At 38.6% G+C, this 26372-nt stretch overlaps 1 protein-coding gene across 1 annotated transcript in view; it reads left to right on the top strand.

Moving 5' to 3' along the window:
• The window catches only part of LOC311209740 (neuron navigator 2-like), a gene marked incomplete at both ends in the record, with an annotated part of 88296 nt that extends 62159 nt beyond the window's left edge, over positions 1 to 26137 (top strand). The window contains 6 exons of the mRNA XM_084287252.1: positions 257 to 1355; positions 3850 to 3962; positions 7280 to 7388; positions 9150 to 9539; positions 23399 to 23521; positions 26062 to 26137. Coding sequence (XP_084143378.1) covers positions 257 to 1355; positions 3850 to 3962; positions 7280 to 7388; positions 9150 to 9539; positions 23399 to 23521; positions 26062 to 26137 — 1910 coding nt within the window. The remainder of the gene's footprint in view (positions 1 to 256; positions 1356 to 3849; positions 3963 to 7279; positions 7389 to 9149; positions 9540 to 23398; positions 23522 to 26061) is intronic.
• Between the last annotated feature and the right edge of the window lie 235 nt (positions 26138 to 26372).

Genomic DNA, 26372 nt, shown 5'->3' with positions numbered 1-26372 from the left:
ATAGCAGGAGCTTGCTGCTGTTCAGCTGGATAGGAGGATAGGAAAAGACAACTGGCTTTTATTTTCATTAAGTGATACTGATGTTTAAAATAGTGAGATGTGTTTATCTTTTTAATGTTGCTAATGTAAAGTCCCTAATGTTTTATTACAGAAAGAATCTGAGACCAGCTTTAATACCAGGCACTACTGTATTTTCTTGTGCGTGTGTTTTTTTATCGTTGTTTTTCTTTTTTTCTTTTTTTTTTTTTTTTTCCAGAGCCTGCAGACAGTACAGCCTTCCAGCCCACAGGAATGAATGAAAATGTATCATCCTCAGTTCAAAGCTGCAGCAGTACTGTTAGTTGCAATAACTCATCAGCCATCCCTCAGCCCAGCTCTGCTATTAAACCTTGGCGCAGCAAGTCCCTCAGTGCTAAGCACACAGCTACGTCTTCCATGTTATCCGTAAAGCAGCCGGTACCGGAGCCTCCAAAGCCACCATCAGAGATTATCAAAACAACTCCCAATGGTCAAAAATCCATGCTTGAAAAATTGAAACTCTTCAACAGCAAAGGAGGCTCCAAAGCAGGAGGGACAACGCTCGAGTGTTCAGGGTCTCGGGACAACAGTTGTGAAAAGCTAGAGACGCTTCCCAGCTTTGAGGAAAGTGAGGAGATTGATGCCACAAATCAGAATGTGAACAATCCGGGATCAATGTCCAGTAGTCCCAAAATTGCACTCAAGGGAATTGCACAAAGGACTTTTAGCCGGGCACTGACTAATAAGAAAAGTTCTCCCAAGGGTAATGAGAAGGATAAGGAGAAACAGAAAGAGAAGGAAAAGGATAAAAGTAAAGACGTTGCAAAAAGAACATCTATCACTGAAAAGCTGGACGTGAAAGAGGAACCAAAAGAAGAACAGACAGCACTAGCAACAACAGAGATGCCAAAAAAGTCCTCAAAGATCGCAAGCTTTATCCCTAAAGGAGGAAAGCTGAATAGTGCCAAGAAGGAGGCCTCTGCCCCTTCGCACAGTGGAATACCAAAACCAGGAATGAAAAACACCACAGGGAAATCCTCAAGTGCCCCAGTTTCTGCAAAAGAAAGTGAGAGAAGCCGCAGCGGGAAACCTGGCTCAGGGCTCTCGCATCAGAAGTCTCAGCTAGACAGCAGGAATTCCAGTTCCTCTTCGAGCTTAGCCTCTTCCGAAGGAAAAGGTATAGGAGGCCTCAACAGCAGCAACAGCAGCCAGTCTGTCAATGGACCAGCCGCTACGACACACACGACAGGAAGCAATACTGTGAGTGTTCAGCTACCTCATCCCCAACAGCAATACAGCCACCCGAACACTGCCACAGTAGCTCCGTTCATGTACAGGTACGGTTAACTGCTCAGCTAAACTCTTTGGAACGTGGCATTTCTGTAGGAAGATTGATTTTGGACGCTCTTTCATGGTGGTGAGGTGGCAATACAAATGCCACATCACGTGAAGGTTTATTGTTTTGAGAGAATAAATGATTCACGGTTACACAAAAACTGTTGTCAAAGGCAGTCAGACTGAAGCGTATAAGTCCTAACAGGGATGTGAATAATTGTTGAAGAAATTCTTGAGTCTGATACTTAGGTTTTGTTTTTGACAGCTATCTCCTAGTTTCCTTTGACAACCCTTAATTCCTTCATAGGAAGAGACTGCAAGCAGTTGTTCTGTCTTAGCCATCTTCACGCTGCTCATGATTTTGTAGGCCTCTATCACATCCCTCCATCCCTTAAGATGGATCTTTTCTAGCCTGCCTGGTTGCTACTTCTAGAGATGTTCATACCCTTTTGGCCATCTTTGTCACTCCTTTCTGTAATGGTTCAGTTATGCTACATGCTTTTTCCCTTTGATCTCTTGGCGGTTGTAGTGTAAGAATGGTTGGCCATGCTTTTTTTTAAAAAGTGAAATTAAATTTTTAAATAAGAGTGAAATGAACCTGAAAGAGAGGGATGCAAAATGATAGCTCAGGCCTATGTATGTAGGAAGACAAAATGGGAAGAATGACCCTTGAGTCTTCTGATCCCTTACGTGTTATCTCTGTCTGTAGAATAAAATGCCAGGTGTCTTTCTCTTATGTAGTTGCATGAAAATGAACCAGTTGGAAAAAATTACCCTAAAACTTGTATCTATATTACATGTTTTGGATCTTTCTTGCTCTTGCTTTTGTCTATACACATCACCATTAGTACTGCTTCTTTGGCTGATGGGTTCTACTAAGGTCAGGTTTTTGAAATGTGTTTAGAGGTGAAAATTGCCAGTGCAGCCGTACAGTTGTAATCTAGAATTAAATACGATTTTGTGGTTACAAACTGATTGCTTTATTGTTTATCCCTCATAATCTGCAAAAATATGTTTATGATGCTCTGGCTAGTTACATTTATCGCTACAACATCCTATCAATAGGTAAAGTAAAAAAGCACTCTTCTTGGTGTCCATCTTAGGTAAATTGAATATAGATAAGATCATGTGAAGTGTAAAGCAGGTGCAAACCATATGTTTTTCATAATCCAAACATTCTGATAAACTCTAGGCAATATTTATTTGACCTTTTCAAAAAAAAAAAAAAAAAAAAAAAGAAAAGAAAAGAAAAACAGGAATTAAACTACATATTGGCACCTGGAGTAAATGCTGAGAAATTGAAAAAATAGTCTTTACATTACAGCATTTGAGGAAAAAAGCCTAACTGTATAATCTTGCTGGCTTTCAAAAAGAAAGAGGAAAATGAAATTATATTGATATCAATGTAGTATTCAGATGCTTTTTTTAGTAATCTGCAAAACGCAGTTGCAGGGAGGTAGTTACATCCTTGTTACTCTGTGATTCTGCCATATGAATGGGTTGTTGAAGACTGAACCTGGGAATCCTGGCTGCTAATTGTGGAGGCCTTCGCTGTCTCAGCTAACTTCCCTGTCCCTGTATTCACAGCTATGGTGGATTTCTTAACGTGGATCTGCAGCTTGGCATAAGTTGTGAGGAAGGAAAATGAGTACAAAGTGCCATAGCTGTAGTTGTACATGGAAACTGTAATCTCAGTTTTTCTCAGCTATCAGTTAAGGCTGCTTTAATCTAAACTTTTCAGCTGCCAATAGACTTCTTGTTTGGTTAATTTTTAGCAAAAGATATGACAACTTTCTACGTTTTGCATAAGGTCAACTGAAATTAAGAGTATTTTAGTAATAATTGCCTGCTTTGCCTTCTCTTATCCTTCTGGCAGGAGAGCTTCCAGCTGCTTGCGGATGTGCCTATACGAGCAAAACACAGCACAACTAGTAAAATTAAATGACCCAAGATGCATTACTTAAATCTGACAACAGATTCTCACCATATCACTTTTTATTACGCAACAGCCACCATGTCAGATAAAATTGGTATTTGAAGTTGGCGTTACCCAGGCATTTATTTTAAAACAAAAACGAGTGTCGTTACCAGTTACTGAAGAGAAATCAGCAGGAGCGTAACATGCTGTCACACGCTACCTGTTTTGTGCTTATGTAAAACAGATTATTAGAGAGGATCAGATTAGTCATAACAAGTTATGTTACTGATAATTAAAATTTATCTGGAAATCCAAGTTTCTTAGGACCGTCCATATCTGAGGAGCTGTGAAGCCTATGTATGACTATGAATTTTTTATTTTTTTTACAGCTGAGTGCTTGCTTCCATTTCTAGGACGTAGTTCAACATGGGACTAATAAATTATGTAAAATCAGTCTGCTGGTCTATTCTGGAGAGAGGGACAGAGTGGCTGATGGCAGGTGCAATTGTCTAGTTGCTATACTTGAGATACTTTTGATGGAGAGTGACTGCACATCTCTGTTTTGTTTTGCTATTCAGATCACAGACAGACAATGAAGGGAACGTAACAGCCGAGGCCAGCACAGGAGGGGTCGGCATGGATTCTGCTCTTTATGTCAAAACTGGACAGCCTGCTCTTGAAGATCTCTCAGGTATGTCTTGCAAGATAACTTAATAGCTCTGTTTCAGTTAAGTAAGAATGGGCTAAAGCAAGTTTGAAATGGTGTGGTGGTGTGTTCCCTATATTTTTTGAAATCATTAGGCATTCTGGGTACTTAATGTCTTTTGGGACATGTGTAGCACTGTTTAGGATTAAGCTATAAATGAAAACCTTTAGTATTCACAAATAAACAAGCTTTTTTTTTTTTTTTTTTTTTTTTTAGCTTTTGCTTCAGTGCTTACAGAAGACATTAAGTTAATTTTCTTGATTTTCTGATTTCTTTATAGATTTTGAGGAGTCTCGACACTCTCTCACGTGAATCTGATCAATTCCAAAAGTGATGTTTGCGGCAATAAGAGACCAAAATCCAGCTTTTGACAAATCCAGCTAGACACAGTTTACTAGACACAGTTTACTGTGTCTAGCGTGCACAAATTGATTGTGATTAGAATACTAGCAATCATATAGAATGATTACAATATAGCAATAGAAGTTAGAAAGTATTTTGTATGTTTATCTAGAATTACTGCTACCATAGGAAGTATTTGATAATTAGGAATAATTTTTAAGCTTACTCATGATAACAAAGCAATTTTTAACAGCCGTGTTCAATTATGGGTCTAAAATGTATTTTTAAGTCACCAGTAGAATGACTTTAAAAGTCATCAAAGTCTCATCAATAGAATATCCCAAATTTTTTTTCATCTAGTTAGTCTTGGTGTCCTCCAGTTTAATGTGAGTTTTGAAGCTCTTTATCTTGCTTGGAAAGTCATGTGGCTGCAAGTTTCACAACTGGATTAATTGCATATTGCATTACTTATTCTGTCAGCACCATGTTTATACCTGTGCATGCTTCTCACCTTTGCCATCAACATATGCAAAGTCATTGGTGAGGAAAATGGCTGCAGAAATGCATCAGTGAATGTATATAGGTGTATTAAAAAATAAATAGACAAATAAATGGCACAAGGGATAAAATCCTTGAGAATATTTAAGTTTCTTACCTAAATAAGTGAGCCAGTTCGAAGTATGAAACACGGTGTCCAGCTTCTTATGCTTTTTTAATATTACCTCTTAATCATTGTATTGCCTAGCCTAAGTCTATTTCACCCTGTAAACTGGGAAATGTTTATACATCACAGAAGGTCTTTAGTCTCTGATGACAGATGTTACGTAAACACATATTCAAGTAGAATATGTTAAGTTAGGGATCCAAAAATGGCAGATGACATGACAACCTCAAGCAATAGAGATGCAAAAGCCGGCTGTGCGTAGCCAAACTCCACAGACAGCAGCAGTCAATAAAGGAGTCTTTAGGGGAAAATGAGCAAGCAAAACAAAATGGTCTCTCAACCCAAATAAATAAGAATAAATAAGTAACAGATTCCTTCTTGCCCTGTGTAGGAGCTGCTGGTACTTTCAATTTAAAAGCATATATAAAACGAAAGAGTACAGGTAGGGAAAACTGGAAGCTGAGTAGTTTAAGGATGTTCCCTATTATGAAGAGCTAAGTGTTTTGATAATTAAGTTTTAGTGACACTATCCAACGTCTGTCTATAGTTTAAGTAATTGAACATCATTTAAGTTAAAAATTGATATCAATTTAGATAAGTGATCTCAGTAGAAATTAATTTACCTGCACGGAGTCTCATGTACGTTCACTTAAGAAGTCACTTACTCTGTCTTTTTATCTGTGAGAGAAATGATCTGTAAAAGAGCACTCTGACCTTTGCTAGGCTAAAGGCCTATAAATATTTTATGTTCTTTACAGCAATGATTTGTAGGTCCATGAGTGTAGAAAATGTTTTCTGTCCAGAGACCCGGTGGCTAAAGGAATCTATCTTGTTAGATGGCTATTTCCAATCCAGCCAGATCATAATTATTTGATCATTTGGCCTAAGTGGAATTTATTGTTAGGTTATTTCCTAGGGAGTAGAGGCCCATAAAAAATGCTCACATGGACACTAACTGAGCCATTGTTGTTTGTCTCAGAAAGGCCGGTGAGTATGTAAACGTAAAAATCTATCTTCCCTCCCTTGGTAGTTCCTTGTAGTCAGGACTCTAACACTTTGGTAACTGATTTGTATTACATGGCTCTGCAAGTAGGACTATGTGACTTGGCCTTTGCAATCCAGCATCGTTCAGCAATGTGAAGTTTAAAGCGAAGAATGTGGGAAGCTCCAATGGCAGAAAGTTAAAAGCTAATTTATCAGTTCCGTAACACTTCTGATGTGTGTAATACGTAGATGGCCATGTAAACTAGCTATTATATGGATTAACGGTATCCTGGCAGCTTAAAAATGCATTACTTGTGCAGAGACGGCTAATACAAAGTGTAAAAAGTTTTAAATTTGCAGTAATATTTCCTGAAGTCGTGAGCTATAAACCCTTTAAAACGAAATCTTTCCCTTCTATGACCACCAAAAGTTTTCAGATGGCTTTTGGGAGGTTTTTGGTTTCAGCATTCAGCTTACAGACTGTTGCCACTACTAGAAATCAGAAGTCACTTCTCTTCAACCTCTTAGAAGATTTAACTACATAAAGCTCATCTGAGTTAGCAACCAAAGCATTTCTTAATTGAGAGCTGAGAGCAAATAAAATAAATTATGCTGAGACACTAGGAGGATTTTTTCATATGTATAAACTCTTATTTTGGAGTTAAAGAGCAGGATAAAAATATGTTTTAGAACAAGTTATTTGAAGAATGTAGTTTCTAAATGCCAAGGAAAGTAAAACTCATCCCCCAGCTTTGTGTCATGTAACCCATTTATGTAATGATAACTCTGTTGTGATGAGGACAAGCAAAATCTTCAGCTTTTTAACCCAAAAAGTCATTCAGCGTGGAGCACACAGTCAACAGAATTTAGGTCACTGGAAAGCTGTGGCTGTAGAATGAGAGGTATTTGGAATGGGAAAAAGTTGTTCTAGTGAAAATACAGCATTGGAGAATCTGGCTGTGTCAGGTTAATGTTAACTGTGTCAATGTAGGGGAGGGAAATGATGGTATTGATGGAGTACATTTTCTAATGAGGTTGAAAGTTAACCAGGATTTAAATTGGGCCAGATGGGGAAATGACAGTACAGAAACATCTGGTGCAAAGGAAGCCTGTGAAGTTAACAACACAGAACTGATTCTGTCCGTCTGCTTCAATGGCACTGCCTGCTGTAGGTGAATGGTATCTGTATCATAACCAGTTTAGAGCGTTATGTGTCAGAAAACCATATTTGAGACAGATTCAGGCAAAGATAACAGTTTGGTTTTGTGCTGTTTCCTACTTTGTCCTTTCTAATGGCTTATTTTTCCTTTAGGAGAGGATCCAGAAACTCGACGATTACGAACTGTGAAAAACATTGCCGATCTTCGACAGAACTTAGAGGAAACAATGTCCAGTCTACGGGGAACCCAGGTCACTCACAGGTAATAGCATACCTTTATTTATAAGAAAATGCAAATCATTGTGTCCTTTGCATCTGTTAGATCTAGCCAAGTTGCATCCTTGAAAAAAGATTAACGCTGTCAGTGGAAGATACTGATCTTTCACTTGACCTTTAAAGCATGGATTTTGAACTGTGTTCACTGCTTATGGATTATCAGCTTTAGGATGAGGAACTGATGGTGGCAGGTTGTATATGAAAGCAAAGGTGGAGAATAAGCAGTGCTAGTTAAATGCCCTAGGTGATGTTTGAACATAGGTTACTGTTTAAAATGTTTCTTCATCTTATCCTTGAACAACTTCAATGCATCACATCACTTTTACCCCAGTGTGTAATATTTTGTTTAAACAAGCAGGTGAACTGTGCCTGACCCACTTGAAAAAGTGCATAACTTGAATTCCTGACCTATCTTTGGACAAACAATTTTTCTGATATTATTAGTCATCCATGTATATAACTTTTTTTTTTTAAGCAGTGTTTAGAAATCTCCATCAATATTTAAAATATGTTTTAAATAAACAAAGATTGTTAATACATTTAAACATTCTGTGACTTCTTGAATCTTTTCAGTGTTGAGCTGAAGTCTTGGGACAGTAACATGCTGGCTCCTAATGAGGTCAGGGTCCTATGCAGTACTTGGTGCCTTATGGACTTCAGCCCTGCCTGAGTTCATTGGATGAACACTTTGTGCTTTGGCTTTGTATCTCAAATTGAGACGGAGCTTGCAAAGATAAACTCCCAATGTATCTATTTCTCTTTTCATTTTTTAATGAATGTGATAACTCGTTAGAATTTAATTCGTATAACCATAGGACACTTAGGTTTTTGCAATGTTTACTTAACACTATATTGGAAAGAGTGTAATGTTGCTTGTTTTAAAAATATCCACAGTAATAATAATAAAAATGTAATGCTATGTTAGTTGAGTGGGAAAGAAAAAGTGGAGTTCATGAGAGTAAGAGAATTTGTAGGTATGGATTAGGAAAAAGACGTGTAGACCATAGTAGTATTACTCTTCAAAGGTATGCAACATATTCACTCGCTCAGAGATGCAAACAGAAGATTTAATATAGTGGTGCTTGTCAAAAACTGTGTTTATAGAATGATCTGAAATGCTTTCATAACCCGAGTTCTGTGTAAACATTATCAGTATTCAGAAAAATGTATTCAGTTCACTAATACATAAAATATACTTTGAAAATTAAATTAGTCTTGCTTTTCTTCTTATTTCTTCATTTAGCCCTTTCCTCAGTGTAGATATAACTCTTATCTTGATGCTGGATGCATCCCCTGAGTATTAGGACTTTGTCATGAATACAGTCAAAAAAAGAAAATGTATCTGAAAAACAGTACGTGAGTCGGTGTTCCTTTAGTCAGCTTAATATCGTACTCCCTTGCCTAGAGTGGCAAAACCATGGTAAAATAGGGTTATATGTGATTGAAGGTGAAAAAATTACACTTGGATACTATGGATAATGCATTAAAAAATTCCTTAAGTCTTCTGTCATATACTTTGAACACTAGGTGGCCAGGGTGCAAAATTATTATTTAAGAATGGTGTTGGAGGGTGGACCAACCTCTCAAAGCTTTGTAGCAAGTGATTTCTGTTTGTGCTGTTACTTATTTTAGATTTAGCAAGTGTTCAGACCATAGCATCCTGCAATTTTTGTGTAACATCACCTGAAGGCTCATGCTCCATAGACCACTCCATATTTAATTACGTGATTTTTTTTGTTTGTTTTAGCACGTTGGAAACTACGTTTGACACCAATGTCACTACCGAGATAAGTGGTCGCAGCATTCTCAGCTTGACGGGACGACCGACCCCTTTATCGTGGAGACTGGGGCAGTCCAGCCCCCGCCTGCAGGCAGGTGATGCTCCATCAATGGGAAATGGGTATCCTCCAAGAGGGAATGCCAGCCGCTTCATTAACACGGAGTCAGGACGTTACATGTATTCAGCACCTTTACGGAGACAGCTAGCTACCCGCGGTAGTAATGTCTGCCATGTGGATATCTCAGACAAGGGGAGTGACGAAATAGATCTGGAAGGCATCACCATGGATGCCACAGGCTATATGAGCGATGGAGATGTTCTGGGCAAGAATATCAGGACTGACGACATCACAAGTGGGTAAGTGCCTTTACTTCTGTTCTTAAGTACTACATGTGATTTTTGCGTTGTGTTAAATGAGACTGCATTCCCTGTGACTATTTGAAAAATAAATAAAACAACCACAAAGATGGATTTAATAAGCATTTAGAGGGACAGCATATTTACAACAGTTAATTTAGTCAGTGCAATCTAACGACACGATTTAAGTGTATGTTTAAAATTATATATAATACTCCTGGATATAAATATGTGCACATCATTAAGTGTTTCCCCGAATCAGGGTCATTGTGCCAAGTATGACACGTTGCAACGCTTATTTACAACCACAAGATGGAGAGAGTGGGGCATTTTCTTCACTCTTACTGAATCCTTTTGGGGACAGAACATTTAAGGAGAAAGTTCATGCGACTGAAATTAGTATACACCTCGTTTTGTAGGGTAAAATAGGGCAAAAAAAGGTGTACATGCAAAATAGTCTAATGAGCAAGTGAATGTGCAGAAGTATGAACTGAGAAAATTATTATCAAGGTTTTATGACAACATTTAATGTTTGCTTTGACTGGAAAAAAAGCATTTGTTCTTTGGTCCAAAGTCAGTATTCAATTAATTCTAGGAAGTTTAGTTATTATTTCTTAGGTTAAATACAGCATTACGCTAAATTTAAAAATGATCTTGGAGGTGTAGATGGCATATTTACTTTTGCGGTAGCCTTTTCCCTCTCTAGCCACCTTGCATGCTTTTTTCTTTTCTGAAGTGCCACTGATTGTTGCATTGGCTTATTTGGAAGACTTAGTGCCTCTTCTTGAAACAGAAAGCTGGAATCCAGCTGCTTCATTGTCACTAATTTAAGTGGGAAGCAACCATAAACCTACCTGCATTCTGTCCTTTCTGAATCTGTCAATGTTTTCAAATTGAAAAGTCAGACTTTTAGGTTAGTCAGGTTTTAGTTCTTGTTTCAAGGAGCATATAGTACAGAAGCCAGTAGAAAAAAAATAAAATCTATTTCACTGCTGCTGTAACTGTTACTACTATAATAACACATTGTATAGCTAAAATAGTTTGTTTTTATAAAATAAATCAACCTGAGCTTTGTGATGTTTATTGTAGTAACAGCGATTGCTCTTCCTCTGGTGTGTGAGTTTTATTCAAACTTGTGGCTGTAATTTTGGTCTCAAAATGCAAATAAATTCTGAGTAGCTACATGGTTTCTGTAAAACACCAAGGATGAACTAAGAAGCATCCCTGGAAGAATTGTGTCATCTCGGGCATCTGCTGTTCATATGCTATAGGAGCCCCAGTCAAGACTGACACTTCAGTCAGTGTATAAAGTTCAGATTCCAGGTTGAGGGAAAGAGAATAATAAGAAAGCTGTTATGAATGATATTTCCAGAGAAATCTGTGGCTTCACTCATCTCTGTCCATCATTTCCTTTTCTGTGACTACTTGGTCATTCTGTAGAGTGTAAAATGGACGTCTACAAAGTCTGCAAATACAAGAATGATTTAGATTCAGGTTATAAGGGACTCGTAACGTAATAACATGTTTCTGCCAGTTATTACCTCTATCACTGAAGCAACGTATCAAAGCAGAGCGTTAAATGCCAACAGTTGGTGAATATAACATTTAGCAGAACAGTCATGCTCAAAAGCAACTCACCCCTTGCTTTAAACATTAGAACATCTTTAACTGATTGAGAAAGAATATGAATCAGAGTACTGGACTCTTATTTCCCACTAGTTTTTGAAGAGGGTAGATAATTTTCCAGTTTTGTCTTATACAACTAGCCACAGATTGATAAACGATAATCTCAATGTGAAGTTCGCAGGACAAGAATGACTGTGTGTACAAATACCTTTTTCTTTTCAATAGCTGTTGCCTTCAGCTGCAAAAGCCTATGCTGCTAAATAATCTGGGTTAGTTTATTTATTTATAGACCGTTATTGTAATCACTGACTAAGTTCCAAGGGCAAAATCTGTATTATAGGTCAATCCATAGTTGGAAAGACTCAGCTTCATTTTCAGATTGTCAGTAGTGCTTGAATTTTGGGCAGTTTGGAGAGCTTCTCATTGTTGCACTGGTGAGCATTTAAAGGGAGCATTCCTAAAAGCAGCCTCACAACGCTGGGGTTAAATTGTCTGTGGAGAGTAATCGTATGTGCAGGTTTCTTGACAAGGGACTACTGCAGGATTGAATTGCAATAACAGCGTTGGATATAATCCCCAAATCAATTGAGAGAGATAAACTTTCTGTCTAAAAGATGAGGGTGTTACCTTTGGTGAATCTCACTGACACCTAATAATGCTGAATTATGCAGTATAAACAGATGTTTTGGTAGCCTGTTCCATGAGTTATCTTCAGGTTATCCACGGTAATAAAAATAGGGTAGCACTGTGTCTTTGTGGGAGAGGAAAAATACACCACTTCAAAATCAGAGAGGTTGCTCGTGAAGAAAGCATCAGTGTGACTTGCTGTGGAATGAATCTCTGAGATCAGTGTTAGGGCAAACATGTCCAATATTTTCAGAAGCTGAGTTACAGTATGCAGAAAACAGCACAAGAGGGCATTTATATCATGAATAGCTCTTTATTAGCTGGTATATGTTTCACTTTGTCATTTTCAGAATTGCTTCAGTGCTGTAGTCTGAAAACCTTGGATCTGTGTTTTCATTGGCAAACTGATAGGGAAGGAAGCCAAAATATTTGTTACAGCCAAAATAAATCCAATAGCCAAGATAAACTATTTTAGCCCTATAATCCTGATGCTTTCTCTGAAATGTACTGGGTCATGGGAAGTTTCATTTGGCCTCCTTTAGTAAGTCTGCTCAAGCAGAGCTCTGGCATACATTAGGGTTGATTTCATAGGGTTCGAAAGAGTATCTTTTCCAAACAGGCAGAAAATCTCTCTTAAAACTAAGAAGGTCTTTAGGTGGTGGATCAAAGGTGAGACGCGGTCTTAATTTAAAAGCTAAAATATGGACAGAATGGCAAAGCAACAGGACTAGCATTTGTGCAAGGAGGGAAGTGAGCATACACCTTGCCTGGTTCTGCTGCAGGCTGATCTCGGGGCTCCCTAGCCTCATCAGAAAGGGAAAGCACAAAGCCCAGAACTGTTTCACCTGCCCACTTCAGATAGTTAAACACTAATTCCAGAAGGGGAGTTTAACTCAGTCCTTTCTGGAGGGTTGGTTCAAAAGGTTTTGTCCACTGCAGTCTCCCTGTAGCTACTTAAACATGTGTTCTGTCTTTTTTCCCCTCTGTTGTCTCTAATGAGATACAGGGTTTGTTTCCTTTTTATCTGTCCTTGGAATGGAACAACAGAGCTGTTGGTCAGAAAGGCCTCTAAAATTTGTTTTCTTTTAATTTTATTAATCCTCTGACCTTGCTTTCTTTACTCTAAAGTGCAGATTTCTCTGCAGTATTAACAGAGTGGATATATTGATTATTGCTTGTCACACATTTTCTCAGGAAATGGCTTGTGGTTGGCAAACAGTGCTTGTCAAAACAATTCTGTATGGAAACGTCGTTTCCAGAAAAACATAGATGTGTTAGTTTCACAGCTCCAGCAGCCTAGGGCTCGCACTTGGAGGCAGAGGGGATGTGAGCAGTCCTGCACACATACCTGGAGGCAGCACCTGCCTCGGGGAAGGCCTCGCTGCTGCCTCGAGGGGCCAAAGAGCTGCTGCTGACAGGACGTTGGAGGTACGTGTTACGAAGCTGCGGTCCGGAGGATGAGGTAGGCCTCAAGTCTGGTTCGGTTTTCTGACATATAGAAACATCAGGATTATCTGATTCAGCTGCTGAGGCTGGTGCACAGACCATTTAAAATAACTCTTCTGAGTGTGTTGCGTTTAGAAATGTTACTGAGCGGCTCTGATACCTCACTTATTAAGCCTAGCAGTGAACTGTTCCTTCAGCTATTAGCTGGGGACAGAAGGGCTCAGCCTGCACACGATGCTAAGGGGCCCTATGAAATTCTCCTTGCCCTGACCTCCCTCAGGTGCAGCTGCCGTTGTGGGTGAGAGAACATTGTAGCCCAGCCTTTTTACCATTTCACTAATCTTCCCATTTGTTTGATGGTTTGGGGCTGATACGTTTCCATTACAGACCCCTGTTTCCACAACTGCATAATGTGTTTGTGTGCATGATGCTCATGGGATTTTCGTTCCTTCTTGTTTATTCAAGCCTTTATGCTCCACAGGGATCTTCCTGCAAGCACTACAAGCAAATGAACATGGAATATAGATGAAGGGAAATTAAAAGGGAGAACAGGCCACTGTAGGGTGGCTTTACCTCACAAAAGCTGAGCTAGAAATCATCTTGGTGGTTCAGAGGCCTGTCTACTCTAGACTGACAGGGGCCAAAATCATCATTCAAACAGTTCTGTAAAATTCAGAGGCTGAAATTTAGTAGTTGTATCCATTAGGAAGCAACAAAGAGTTCAATATGAAGAGTGGAAACTGACGATTGATTTCACCAAATGTTGAATAATGTGTTGGACATTTGCAGCATTCTTGTGCCTCAGTTGCTTGATATTATATTATGTATCCGTCAAATGGTGATAACATATTTTCCATATGCCAAGCTCATGTGGCATAACAGATCTTTGCTTGGGTTTAAGGTTTTAGAAGAAAGGACAATGCATTTTGCTGCTAATGAAATTTGCTGTTGGTAGCAGTAGTTAAGAGAAACCATTTCCTCCTAATCTCTCTGCAGTAGAAGTGGTTGGTGCTGCAGGCAGCGTGTGGCTAGCTGGAAGGCCAGAGCAGCTGAGCAAGAACTTGTTCTCCTGGTACCCTGATTGAATGTTAGCTGTAGTCTTTTCTGACCTTTGCCACTGTGGTTAACTCTTTTTTTTTTTTTTTTTTTTTTTTCTCCCCTGTATGCTTTGAGTTGCAGTGGGTCACTTATTTTACTGGCCACTGCACTTGAAACAGCATGATTTTGATGATAAGGTTTCCTCTTGGTACAATTACTGGGCAACATGCAGTCCTTATGGTTATAACACTTAAATGCCACCAAGAACCATTAGGAGGCTTATTGCATCTTCTTTCTCCCTCTGAGCAAAGCGCTTATTTGAACTGCTTTCTGTCTTACTAGAACTAGCTTTTTATATTCTTTTGACATTTTTATATTCATTTTGACATTGAGTGAGGGTGTCTAACTGGTGATAACCAGATGTTCTCCTTTCCCCTACCCCCAGATTGCCACACATTACTGGATGATGCTCGGGCCATGTTGGGTCATATATAATACTCATCGTTTGTGGTGTGTGGTATTTGTTGCTTCTTTGTACATGCTGTCCTAATGTTAATGAGTACCCAAGTACCTGTTACAGCAATTACCCCACGCTGTGCTTGTTTCTGCAATAAACATCTCCGTTGTGTTTGAACTGCTGCTTTGGAGGCAGCAGCAGGTTTTTATGATTTGAGCAAAAGGACAGCTTCTGAAGGACAAAATCTGGTCAGGCTCTGGGCTGAGCCAGCAGAGGGAGATGCACGCATACGCACTTGGCCAATGCAAGTCTTCTGGAGGGAGGAGGCAAAGCACTTGGGAGACTCCGGGGAGCCGCTTCCTGCACTCCCCAACCTCTGCTGAGAGTCTGGGAAGCAACAGAACAGCTCCCTCATTATTTTTCTTTGACCACAACTCCCCTAACAAAATTAAAGAGGATGATGGGGAATGGAACCCTTAATCTGTCATTCATTTCTATGTTTTCCACTGAAATCCTAAAATCCTTTAAAGGATTTAGGCATTTAAGTCAAAACCAGCATATGCAAAGCCACATACAGCAGCTGCCTGATTCTGGTGTAACTTGGACTTGCTCCATGCCGACAGACTGTGCTCAGTAGGTAGGATCATTGTCCCAGCTCAAAAAATGGATTTCTATCCCCCTGTTTCATCCAGACTTCCATTTGCACACCTGAAAGGACAGCCCTGTTGGGAGTTTTCCAGTCTTGTCTACCTTATTTTGACCGGCTTAGGGCCTCATGTCATGCAATTAGGTATGCTTTGTTCTCTAAATGTTACTCTCAGAGAAGAGTAAGCAAACCTGACTGGGCAAAGGCACTGAAGCAGAAGTGAGAAGTTGCTATCTCTGATCTACTGTCCCAAGATGGGTCGTTCATTTCATGTTCGTGAATCATTGGGTAAAATTTAGAAATTGTCTGGGAACTGGAACCCCAGGACTTTGTCCTTCCTCCTTCCAAATGCTATAATGGCTGTGCTCTCCTTTGCATGCGTGAACCTTCCAGCGAGGTGAACTATTCGGGTTTCACTGCCCCAGCTATAGTGAGGTGGATGACTGATGCCCTTTTTCCATCCTCTGGAGAGCATTTAGTCTCATGTTAGTGTTAGGTTAGTCGGGTGGCCAGAAGAATTGTTCTCTGAGATGAGTAATGTTCAGTGCATTCTCAGGTCTTACCTCGCTTGTCTGCAATCACCACATACAGACGAGAGGTAAGTCCTGCATCCAGCAAGAGCTGTGGAGAAGGATGTAAAAGACATGGAAGCAGGAGAGTCTTCTTTCTGTCTTCTTTCAAACAATATTGCATGGAATTTCCATTAGAAATTGAATCCAGGCCTTGAACCCTAAAGAAATGGAGGCACCAACCTCATTGTTGTAATTTGGTCTATTAAGTTCTACAGAGAGGTGGGAATTCAGACACACACAACGTACTCTGTGCTCACTGTGTAGATTTTTTGTGAATTACCCTTTGGAGATGCTCACCCTTAGCCTGGGTATCCTAGTTATGGCTTTGTGCTGGAGAGGCCTACAGGTAGGCCCTACGTTTAACATCTGCCGTGGCCTAACTCCAGCACGCAGGCAATGCTCACAACTCTCAATTGCGGCCTCGTAGTCACACAATTTAGGATTAACTTGATGGCCTCAGCAGACTGAAATAAATCTGTTTGGAATTAGACATATGTTTTAGGAAAAATGTGGGAAACAATAATAATTGTAGTTAAACAAGACTGCATCCTAAATGATAATTAAGCTTTTGTTGGTTGTTACAAGGGCAAATTTTTTTCTAATCTTAATGAAGTCCTAAGGCTCTAACCAAGTCCTAATATGTCTTAGCCAGGTCATCAGTCACTGCTGAAATTCCTCTGTGAAGTTGTGGAAGGATCTGTCCTAGTGTCTCCCCATGAATTTTCTTAGTTCTTGCTAACTTCTTAAACATATTTTAATCATCGGGACTCTTTGAAACCCGCTTTGGGAACTGTTAATAATTAATAATGACATTTGAAGTTTCTCATGGTCGTAGCCAAGAGTTTTCCTTCAAGATACACTGCTCCATTCATTTCTGAAGGGCCATTCACCTCCAAGATAGATGAAGAGGCATAAGTAAACTCACCATAACCCCCCACTTTGTTCTCATAAATAGCCTGCAGAAAGGGGGAGAAATTGAAGTGAGAAAGGAGAACGTAAAATTAAGTAGAATATGTATGTTGTACTTCATGTAATATAAAATACTTATCAATCTAATATATATATATATATATATCAATATAATCTTAGTCTAATAACTCTACCTGTTGAAAGTCTAGTTACCATAAATTCATGCTTCTCAGTAAGTAACCTGGGTGGGCTGACTTGGATTTGTGAGTTTCAAAAGTGGTGGTGGTTGAGTCAGTATTGGGAATGTACTCTAGAAGAGTCTCCTCTGAAACAGGAATGAATGCAGTGATGTGGAAGATGCTTTCTTTCTATAATGTTCTTCTCTCATATACTGACAGCTTCTATTAAACTACATCTGCCTAAGACTGTTAATTCCACAGGGAACAAATTTGTTCGGAAGCTTAATAAGAAGCCAGTGTCGTGGAGGGAACAGATGTGGGGTCATATATGAGATTTGACCTATAGTGGCAGCAACCGTTGAAGTCCCTAACAGGCTACGCTGTGCTTGGAATTCCTTCCCTTTGCAAGTGGAAGTTTTATAGTTAACAGCCCTGCGGATTTCTTATAAGAGAGACCTGGCTGAGAAGGCATGGAGAAATAAGTTTAGCCCTGGGCAGCAGTGACCAAAAGTTGTTACAGGATGGCTGCTGAGTGACTTACACACGAGGCAGTCTTAATACATCCCAAAATAGAAAAGTATGGATTTCACAGAGAACCTACTTCTTTCTGTAGATATCTTTCCCCAGGAAAAGGTCTGAGAATTAAATAGTTACGGAGATGAATTTCTTTTGCTTCTGGACTAGCTGAGACAGCGTGATTAAGCAGCTAACATTCATGTTACTAATGCTTTGCAGTTGGGATGTTTCTCCAAGTAAGCTAGGAAACTAAAACGTATTTACTTTTTTGTTTTGTTTTGAAATGAGTTTTGCACAAACTCATTTCTCTTTTCTTACCTGTTACAGAAGACGGTGTCTCCCTCTTCCCAGCAGTTTTGCTGATTTTTGAAACTACATTTGTTGTTTTTTTTTCTGGTTTTCGATTTTTTTGGGTTTGAGCATCTTCAAAACAATTAATGTATTCATTAGCTTGTTAATTATAAGTAGTGATGGTTAAGTCTAATTAATTTAATAAGTATAATAATTCTATAAATTTATAACTTGCACACTGCCTTAAAAATGAAGGGAAATTCCATGAGCATCACATTTGTGCTTCTTTGAGCCTGAAAGGTAATATTTGGATCAAATGTTAGGGATTTGGGCTTTGTATTAGCAGTGCCAAGCTGAAAGCTCAGGACCTCATCCTGTTACTGAATGCCTTTACTGAAATTCACATGGATCAAAAAATAGAACTTAAACCAGACACGTAGCGTGGGCTTGTAGACAGGAATATATTCACCCCTTTGGCTAGGAAGATGAAGAACTGTGCTGGCAGTGGGCATCATAGCAGAGACTGGCCAGGCAAGACTAATGGATGGAAGGGATTGGGGGATGAAAACACAGGGGCAAGAAAGACCACACGGTCTAATTCCTAAGTCATGATGGAAAATTCAAACCACACTCATACTAAAGTGAACACTTGGGGTTGCCGTCATCCTGCAGTTAGGCAAACATTTCTTTTTAGGAGGAAAGGTGGGAGCACCTGGACTTCCGGGCTCAGCTTCAGTTTTGGGATGTGTTACGTCTCTCCTGCTTGAGGGTTCAAGGTTATGGAGCTAGTGTGATGCTGAGCTTGGTCGGGGTAGGCTTGCCCAGTCTGTTGTGTGCTGCTGACTTAATGGCTGCTCCTTCTTTTCCTAATACTTAAGTAAAGAATGCCTGTCCTTTGGCTATCTATTTGCAAAATTGGAAAATTCATATTCATATGTTAGAGCAAAATGAATATATATGAAGTGGTAGAGTTGTCAGACCATAAAAGTAAGTGTGCTGTTGGCTCTCTCTATACCTTGGTGAGTGCAGAGAGAAATCAAGTGACTCAGACCGCTAGATTTTACTGATCCCTGGAATAACCTGTTCCTGTTTCCTGTACATGCCTTTCAGGAATGGGAAATAAATCACTTCAGCATCAGAAGTAACCTAAAAATATTGCACTTGGAAAGACTTACTGTGGCATTCAAAATTTCAGAGGCACTGAAAGAGTGTATTTGGCTAAAGAAAAGAGAAGTTCAGGTTGTCCAGGGAACTCCACAGCAAGTTATTTTATTCTTGCAATATTGGGCAGGAAGCCACTTTGTTAAAGAAAAAAGTGTCACCTAGAAAGTGTGATACAAGTTCCAGTTGTGTGTTAGGAGTGCATAATACTGCTCTTGTTTAACCTGAGTCTTTCCATAGTAAAAGAGGGAGGTTTGGTTAATTTTGTTTCCTCGCTGATGAAAAGTGTGAAGATGAATCTTAATTCCTGAAAAGATTAGAAATTCCTTTTAACCAACATAATTATTCTCTCCTTCATCGTCCGTTCATTAAATGGGAGTTTTGACTTCAGTAAAGGCAGTCATGCCCATTGTCTGTTGGTACCATCCCTAAAAGATCTGAGCTATTAACTATATTTAAGCATTTACCAACTGTCTAAAAGTCACAGAGTTCGGGTATTACACTTTTTCCTAGATCCTGTATTTAAACTTTTCCTTCTTTTGGAGTAGGTAGAAAAATTCTTCAGAGTGCTTGGTTTTGAACTAAGTGTGCTTGCACATTTCTTACAATTGATGAAACTAGCAAGGCATTTAGTACAACTTTGATATCTTTTTAATAAGAAAACTCAAATGAAACCTAATTGATAATTGACCTTTTACAGTTGTTCGGACTGCAGTGGATCACTGCATAGGAGATGAAGCTATTTAAAGGAAAACGTTGCCTGTATTCTGCATCATTCTGAAGGATTTGCTAATGGTGTTGAAGGCCATGTGAAATTGGAAAACAAACTCTCAAAATTTAGGTATGCCCCTAGCTCACAGTGATTTTGTCAGAGGTGAATTCTGACACAGCCCTAGCACGGACGGCTTCTGCAGACTGAAGAAAGATTGTGTAGCGAGGGCTGCGTGTGATGTCAGTCCAAATTAGGCTGCGATGTGACTTCTCACAGGCTTGGAATTTTGCAAACGCAAGATGGGGATTGAAGTTTTCCTTTTCATCTTGAGTCAAAATACATAAGGTTGTTTTAGAGGCTAGTATATTTGTATGATGGGGTGATAAATTCAGATAGCGTTGAGGACTGTTAGAGTTACGCACATACAGGATACTTTGGGGGTTTATTCTGCCTCAAGCAAAAGCTTCTAGGATTGTCTTTCGAAAAATATCCCTTAATTATATTCTCCATCCTCATAAGGCAAAATAGCAATAATGATGTTGTATTCATAACAGCAAAACGGCTTCTGAGAGACAGGACAGTTTTAGGTTTGAAAAAAAAGCAATGGATGGAGATATTTGGCACCCATACTTTCCAGTACCTGCGTAATGGGCATTCATATAGAACTTTTAGACTCTCTTCTCTTGAATAACCTTGTGGATAGTAGAGAACTTGCTAATTTTAAAACAGCTTTTATTGTAAGCATGTTTTTCTCTATACTATCTTGTTCTTTGACCTCAGTATTCGGTGTGAGCAGGACAATAAGCATTATAGCATTATTGCTTCTGTCAACTTTTTGGAGTTAAACATTTCTGGTTAGAGGACATGGCGTGTAGTTAAAAAATAAATAAATAAAAGAAAGAAAGAAAGAAAAAAAAGATGTAAAGTTTTCAATCTGTGATTACACAAACCTGTTTCAGAATACAAAAATCTATCTTGTGTTGTCCTGGCGTGTAAGAAACTTGTCCTGTTGGTATAATGGGTGAAAGATAGGGGCTGTCTGTGCTTTTTTATGGTGCCTTGATTTCAAAAACACTCATGATCTAGATGTCAAAGATGTTGAAGACACTCAGCTTCCATTGACTTATGTAAGACTGAAGAATTTTTAAAACCACGCAGTGTGAAGTCTGTTGATGGTGGTAGCTTTCCATTGATTTCTGCATGACCAACTCTTAAGGGTAATGTGTTTCACTGAACATATGCTGGGTCATAAATATGGAGAACAATCTATTTCAACTGTAGCTGATCTTTTTTTTTATCAAAGGACTAGTCATACGCCAGAGAAGGGTGAAGCTAAAAGCTGCTCTTTCCAGTATGTGTTTAATGGGCGTTCGTAGAGAAACAGGTTTCATGTGCAGACAAGTATCTGCAATAAACCAATTAGCGTATGTACATTAGATGTTTTTGCAAAACACTGTTTGCATCTTTGTATAATGATATGGTCTTAAGCTCCACTTTTCTTTCCCTTTTATTTTACTAGCTTACCAAAAAAAGAAAAAAAGAAAAAAACAAACAACAACGCTCTTCCATGATAAAGTATTTATAAACTATGTCAAACAAATGTTAGAATGCAAGACCTAAGGCAAATTCCACACAAGTTACAGAGGAGCTGTTCCCCTCTCTTTTTACAGTCTTTGTTTATGAGTACCGAGAACCCTGTCCCCACAGATTTGCTGAACAGAGAATAGTCTGGGGGCTGACTTTACCAGCTTAGCAACCTCTTTGTTAAACTCCCCAGAGGGATGCCTCGCTTGTTCCAGGGAAGGCCCTGTACGGATTTACAAATCTAACTCAAATGCTAAGCAGCAGATTGTGCAAGGTTTATTGACTTTTTTACTATCCCAATTTTCTAAATGTAGTAATTGAGTTTGACTTCGGTAAACTACATCTGTTGCAGCAACATCTGTGAAGAAAGTAGCGGAAAAAATGCAGAAGCAAAGCTTGAGCTATCTGCTTTAGCGCTCTCCCTCTCGCCAGTAGAGGCATTACTGACCGAAGCTAGGAGTGTCTTTCCTTTCTGGCTGTGAAAGAGCCTGTCTCACTGCAAGGGTAAAAGCTATGTGCCTTTCTAAGAAAGAGGGCAATGTCCTGTGTATCTGGATGTTACTCTGTGGGCTGCTGTCCTTTCACTCAGGAGAGTGGCTAAAGAATTAAGAGGATACAGTCTTTTCAACTCCAGTGAGGTAAGTGACGTGTCCAGCTGTGTGCCAGAGATAGCAATGGTACTGTTGGAGTTGGTGCACTTATTTCACTCTCTGCGCTTTGGAAGTTTTTATGGTGTGTTTGGGTGATGTCAGGACTGCTTCTGGGAACGTACCTGGGCTAACAAACTGCTTGTGGTAGCACAGAACTCAGTGTGTGCGAATATCTTGAGAGGCAAATGGAAATTGCCTTTCAATTTTGACTTTATCTGTGGTTAGAAGTATTTTTAGAAATTAAGCTAAAACAAGAGAAAAGTCCTCCTGTTTTCCTTTGATGCTTTGAACTTGTTCACATCTTACTATCATGAAAGGCCACAAAATGTTATTGAGATATTGATGTAGTGCAGCTTGTTGTTAAAGTTGTTAAAGAAGAATAGACTGGAATAACTTAATAATTTCAGTATTTTCTTGATGTATTAAAATATTTTATTAATATCATAAACCAAAGTCCTGGGTTGTTGTACCATTCTTAATTTTTTTTTTCTCTTAATTTCCACCTCATCCTGAAGTTACGTTGCATAATGCCTATTGTTGTCTGCATTGGTACAGGCTTCAGCAAAAGTGCTGGATATCACAGCCAGCATTATTGCAAGGAATTGTCCCTGGTGAACAATATTTATCAATGCTTGTCTAACAACTGTCATCGCTGTTCACTTAACATTATTTTTTTTTTGGTCTAAACTAAAAAATAAGAAATGTGCACTTTTTAATACCTAAGGATAACACTTGTTAAATGCAAATGTCTCCAAGTCACAGTTGCAGACAGAGAACAATGTAGGATCCAAAACAAGGTTGAAAAATACTGTTATCTCATGTTGGAACTTTGATTTCTCACAATAAATCTTGGGATATTAATTGCTCGTGCACCATTGACAAAATCAAGGGTGAATTTACTGTGATTTTTGCAGTCAACTTGTAAAAGGGTTGATACATGCATCATGATGTTTTGGACCACGCAACATGCAACATATTTCAGGATGGTATAAACCATGTGTTTTTAGGCAGGAAGGCATAATTAATGATATCATTCACAAATACTGAATGACTTCCATCTAGGCATCATCAATGATAGTTTGGTGTTCGCTCTTAATCAGAGTTATGTTAAAATCCAGTTCTTACTAAAGAGAGAGGGTGGAAGATGTAACAGAGAAGGATGAGGGGGGCAAAAAAAATCTCAGATATATGGTTAAGAATAAACTTTTCCTTGCTTCATATTCTGAGTAATATTCTCAACTCAAAAGTGGGGAAAATTCAATATACAATTAAAAATATATAAAAGGTTATGAGGCACCTCATAATAAAAATGATATCTAAAAGTTTTAACAAAATAAAAGATACTAAGATGTTATTATTTATAATAAAAGATATTATTATTTTTTGACAAAATAATATCTTAAATTTTTAGTGTTTTACTGAATGTGACTTTTGCTGTTTTAAAGGTATATGACGGATGGTGGTTTGGGCCTCTACACACGAAGGCTAAACCGGCTGCCCGATGGCATGGCTGCAGTGCGGGAGACAATGCAGCGTAACACTTCTCTGGGACTGGGAGATGCTGACAGGTAAGATATCAACCAGCAAATGCTTGGATATAATTGTGCATTTAATTCAAGCTGTATCTAATACGTATTAGAACCCTAAGATGAAATAGCTTTAGAAATTCAGATAGTGAATACGTGACTATAAACCTCTCCAGAGTGTGCTAGGCTATGCATTCATGGAGGTGTTAGGATAAATACCAACTTTGTCTCCTGATTGCTTTGTTGAATTTTCATCTGGGCTTTTGTGCACAGAACTTAAGACAAGAAAATGTAAAACTTCTATTTTATTAGCTTATGAAATTAGAAAATGCGGTGATTCAGTGTGAATGGTGAAGGCCAAAGATGAACAATTAGGCAGATTAAAAATCTGTAAATAATGAGAGTGTCATCATACAGGAAGCAGGGAGATGGACCGTAATGAGACCTACATTGTGGTGGAGTTGAGTCAGATGGGTTAAATACTTCTGCTTTCAATGGTATCAGCCTATAGCTGCTTCTTTCCCTCCCAAACACAAAACCTGATGAATGTTACTGCTGTTGTAGTATGTGAACTGTGTTGTTTTTCTTCCATGAGGTGACCCTAAGTAACAGATTTTGAATTGAAGGTTTGAACCAGTTTTTGAACTAAAAGTTTTGTTTGTTTGTTTTGTTATTCAGAGGTCTTCCCAGGGACATAAGTGTAGTTTACGTAATGTAGTTTGATATGACCAATACCGTCTTGATAGCAATACATGGACTAAGGCATGATACCAAGGACAAGTGATGGAGAATCTGGCCTTGTTTTCAAAGAAACGTGCTCTAACTGATCCTGGTGTTCTCTTGACATTACTAAAGATTGGGATGGTAAATGTCAATAAAAGAACCAAGAGCTTTTAGAGGATCTCAGCTCGGTTTCAATTATTAAGTCAACATATGCTCGCCAGTTGCAAAATAGCCTAGATTTTTAAGGAGCTCCTATCTGTTTCTGAAATTTGCAACCTGAAACCCATACTCAGCCATGAGCATTCCTGGCTGCCTGTGGGTGAAGACATTGCCACCTGGTGATGTAACTGAAGACAAATCATCCTTGTCTGTTGCTGCAGCTTCTGAACATTGACACATTAACAGAACCTAATATAAAACACAGCTTTATAGTACAGAATTTGTATAATATAAACTATGTAATTGTTTAAGTAATAGTGAGCATTCTGGAGAGCTAGTCATTCATCGCCTGGCTAACAGTTTCTGCTTTTGCAGCACCTTTTCTTGGTACATAAATTATATTCACATTTTATTTACTAATCTCCTTTCCTGAAGACACCACTCACAAGCACCAATTACATACGTTCCACGAGAGATATTATCTGTATGTTTAAAAAAAATTCCACCTAGGATGGGATTGTGACACGGTACAATGTAATCCCTAGTTAATGGTTAATGTCAATTATTTCAGCTTGGAAAATAATTCTTTCAGTTCAGACTGGGGGGGGAAAGGGGGCTTACACATAATAAAGACTATGTATAGCTGGCAAGTTAGCTGCAACATGAGATTTGATTTAGTCTTTTCAGTTTAGAATGCAAGCCTATTCACCTTATGCAGACGATCAGAGTTTCCTGACAATAAGTGGGCAATTTAAAAATAGCTTCTCTTTGTTTGCTGGGTGATCATAATGTGCAAATTAAACAAAGCAAAAGAAAAAAAAAAAATCTTAGATTCAGCTGCAGTTTTACAGGGTGAAAATTGGCATAAGGAAAAGGAGTTTAATAAAAAAAAAAAGTGCAGTAATGAATTGCTTTTTTCATTCTGTGAAGAGAGGCAATAAGGAGTTCTGAGCTGCTTTATTGGTACACCCAGAAACATATGAAGATTAAATTTAGCTTGTTCAAAACAGATGTTAATTGATTGCATGGGAGAATGAGTGTGAAAGGCTATGAACCTTTAGGTATAAGGTTAATCATTAAAAAGTTTTCAGAGGAATTTTTGCAGTTCGCCTTCTTGTTTAGCTTCTTATGTTATTAATTGTAGAAGTGTAGTTGTAAAGTTCTTACTCATTGGCTCTGGCAATGTAAAGCACAGACCTTAGAAGGTATATTTTCCCCTGCAGCAGGGAAATCCAAATGAGGCAATTTAATTTAACGCTTGATTGCAAGGTTAATGGAATCATTGCACAACACAGCTGAGCTTATTTATTCACTTCAAGACAATTTGTGTTTGCATGGAACAAAGGCATTTTAAATGAAAAAAGGCATTAAGAATGCCCTTTTATTTGGTTTGTGATTTTTTTTTTTGAGGTTTTAAATTAGCCACTTATGGTTTGTCTTCTATGTATATGGACATGGTGCGTACCATCTGGTATCTGAAGTTTGTTTCATATTGCAAGGCACATAGTTGCTTGATCTGAGACGTAATTCTGCCCTTCCAGTCATATATGCAACTTTTGTTTATAAATGTATACAAATAAGATGGAAGAAATTGGAAACTCAGTTTTGAGTAACACTTTCTGTAATTGCTTGCTTATATAACTTCTTAATTAGATAAGATAATTGAGACCTGTGCTGACTTATCACATTTTTGTAAATAGGTCAGGAGACTCTATTCATGGATGTGAGCTTGTAAAGATCAACTTCAGTGCTGTTATTAAGGAAATGGCTGTATGATTATGATTTTTTTTAAGCCTCGGTGACGGAGTGCCTAAATAACTACTTCCAAGCATGATTCACGTGGGTTGTTTCACTTCAGTAGTTTAATTTGCGGTTGTGTGAACTACAGACCTTTGCATAGGGGTGTAAGGCATAAAAAGGTCTTCCCAATGTGTCCTTCTCAAAGTCTCTTCTGACTCCAAGGAGCTGTCTCATCATGTATCACGTTACATTCCCTTTGTACTTCCAACAG

This window comes from Netta rufina (genome assembly GCF_964035555.1).
Source record: "Netta rufina genome assembly, chromosome: 5".
Taxonomy (NCBI): Eukaryota; Metazoa; Chordata; class Aves; order Anseriformes; family Anatidae; genus Netta; species Netta rufina.
The sequence above is the reverse complement of the archived record's forward strand: the minus strand, read 5'-3'. Positions and strand labels throughout refer to the sequence as shown.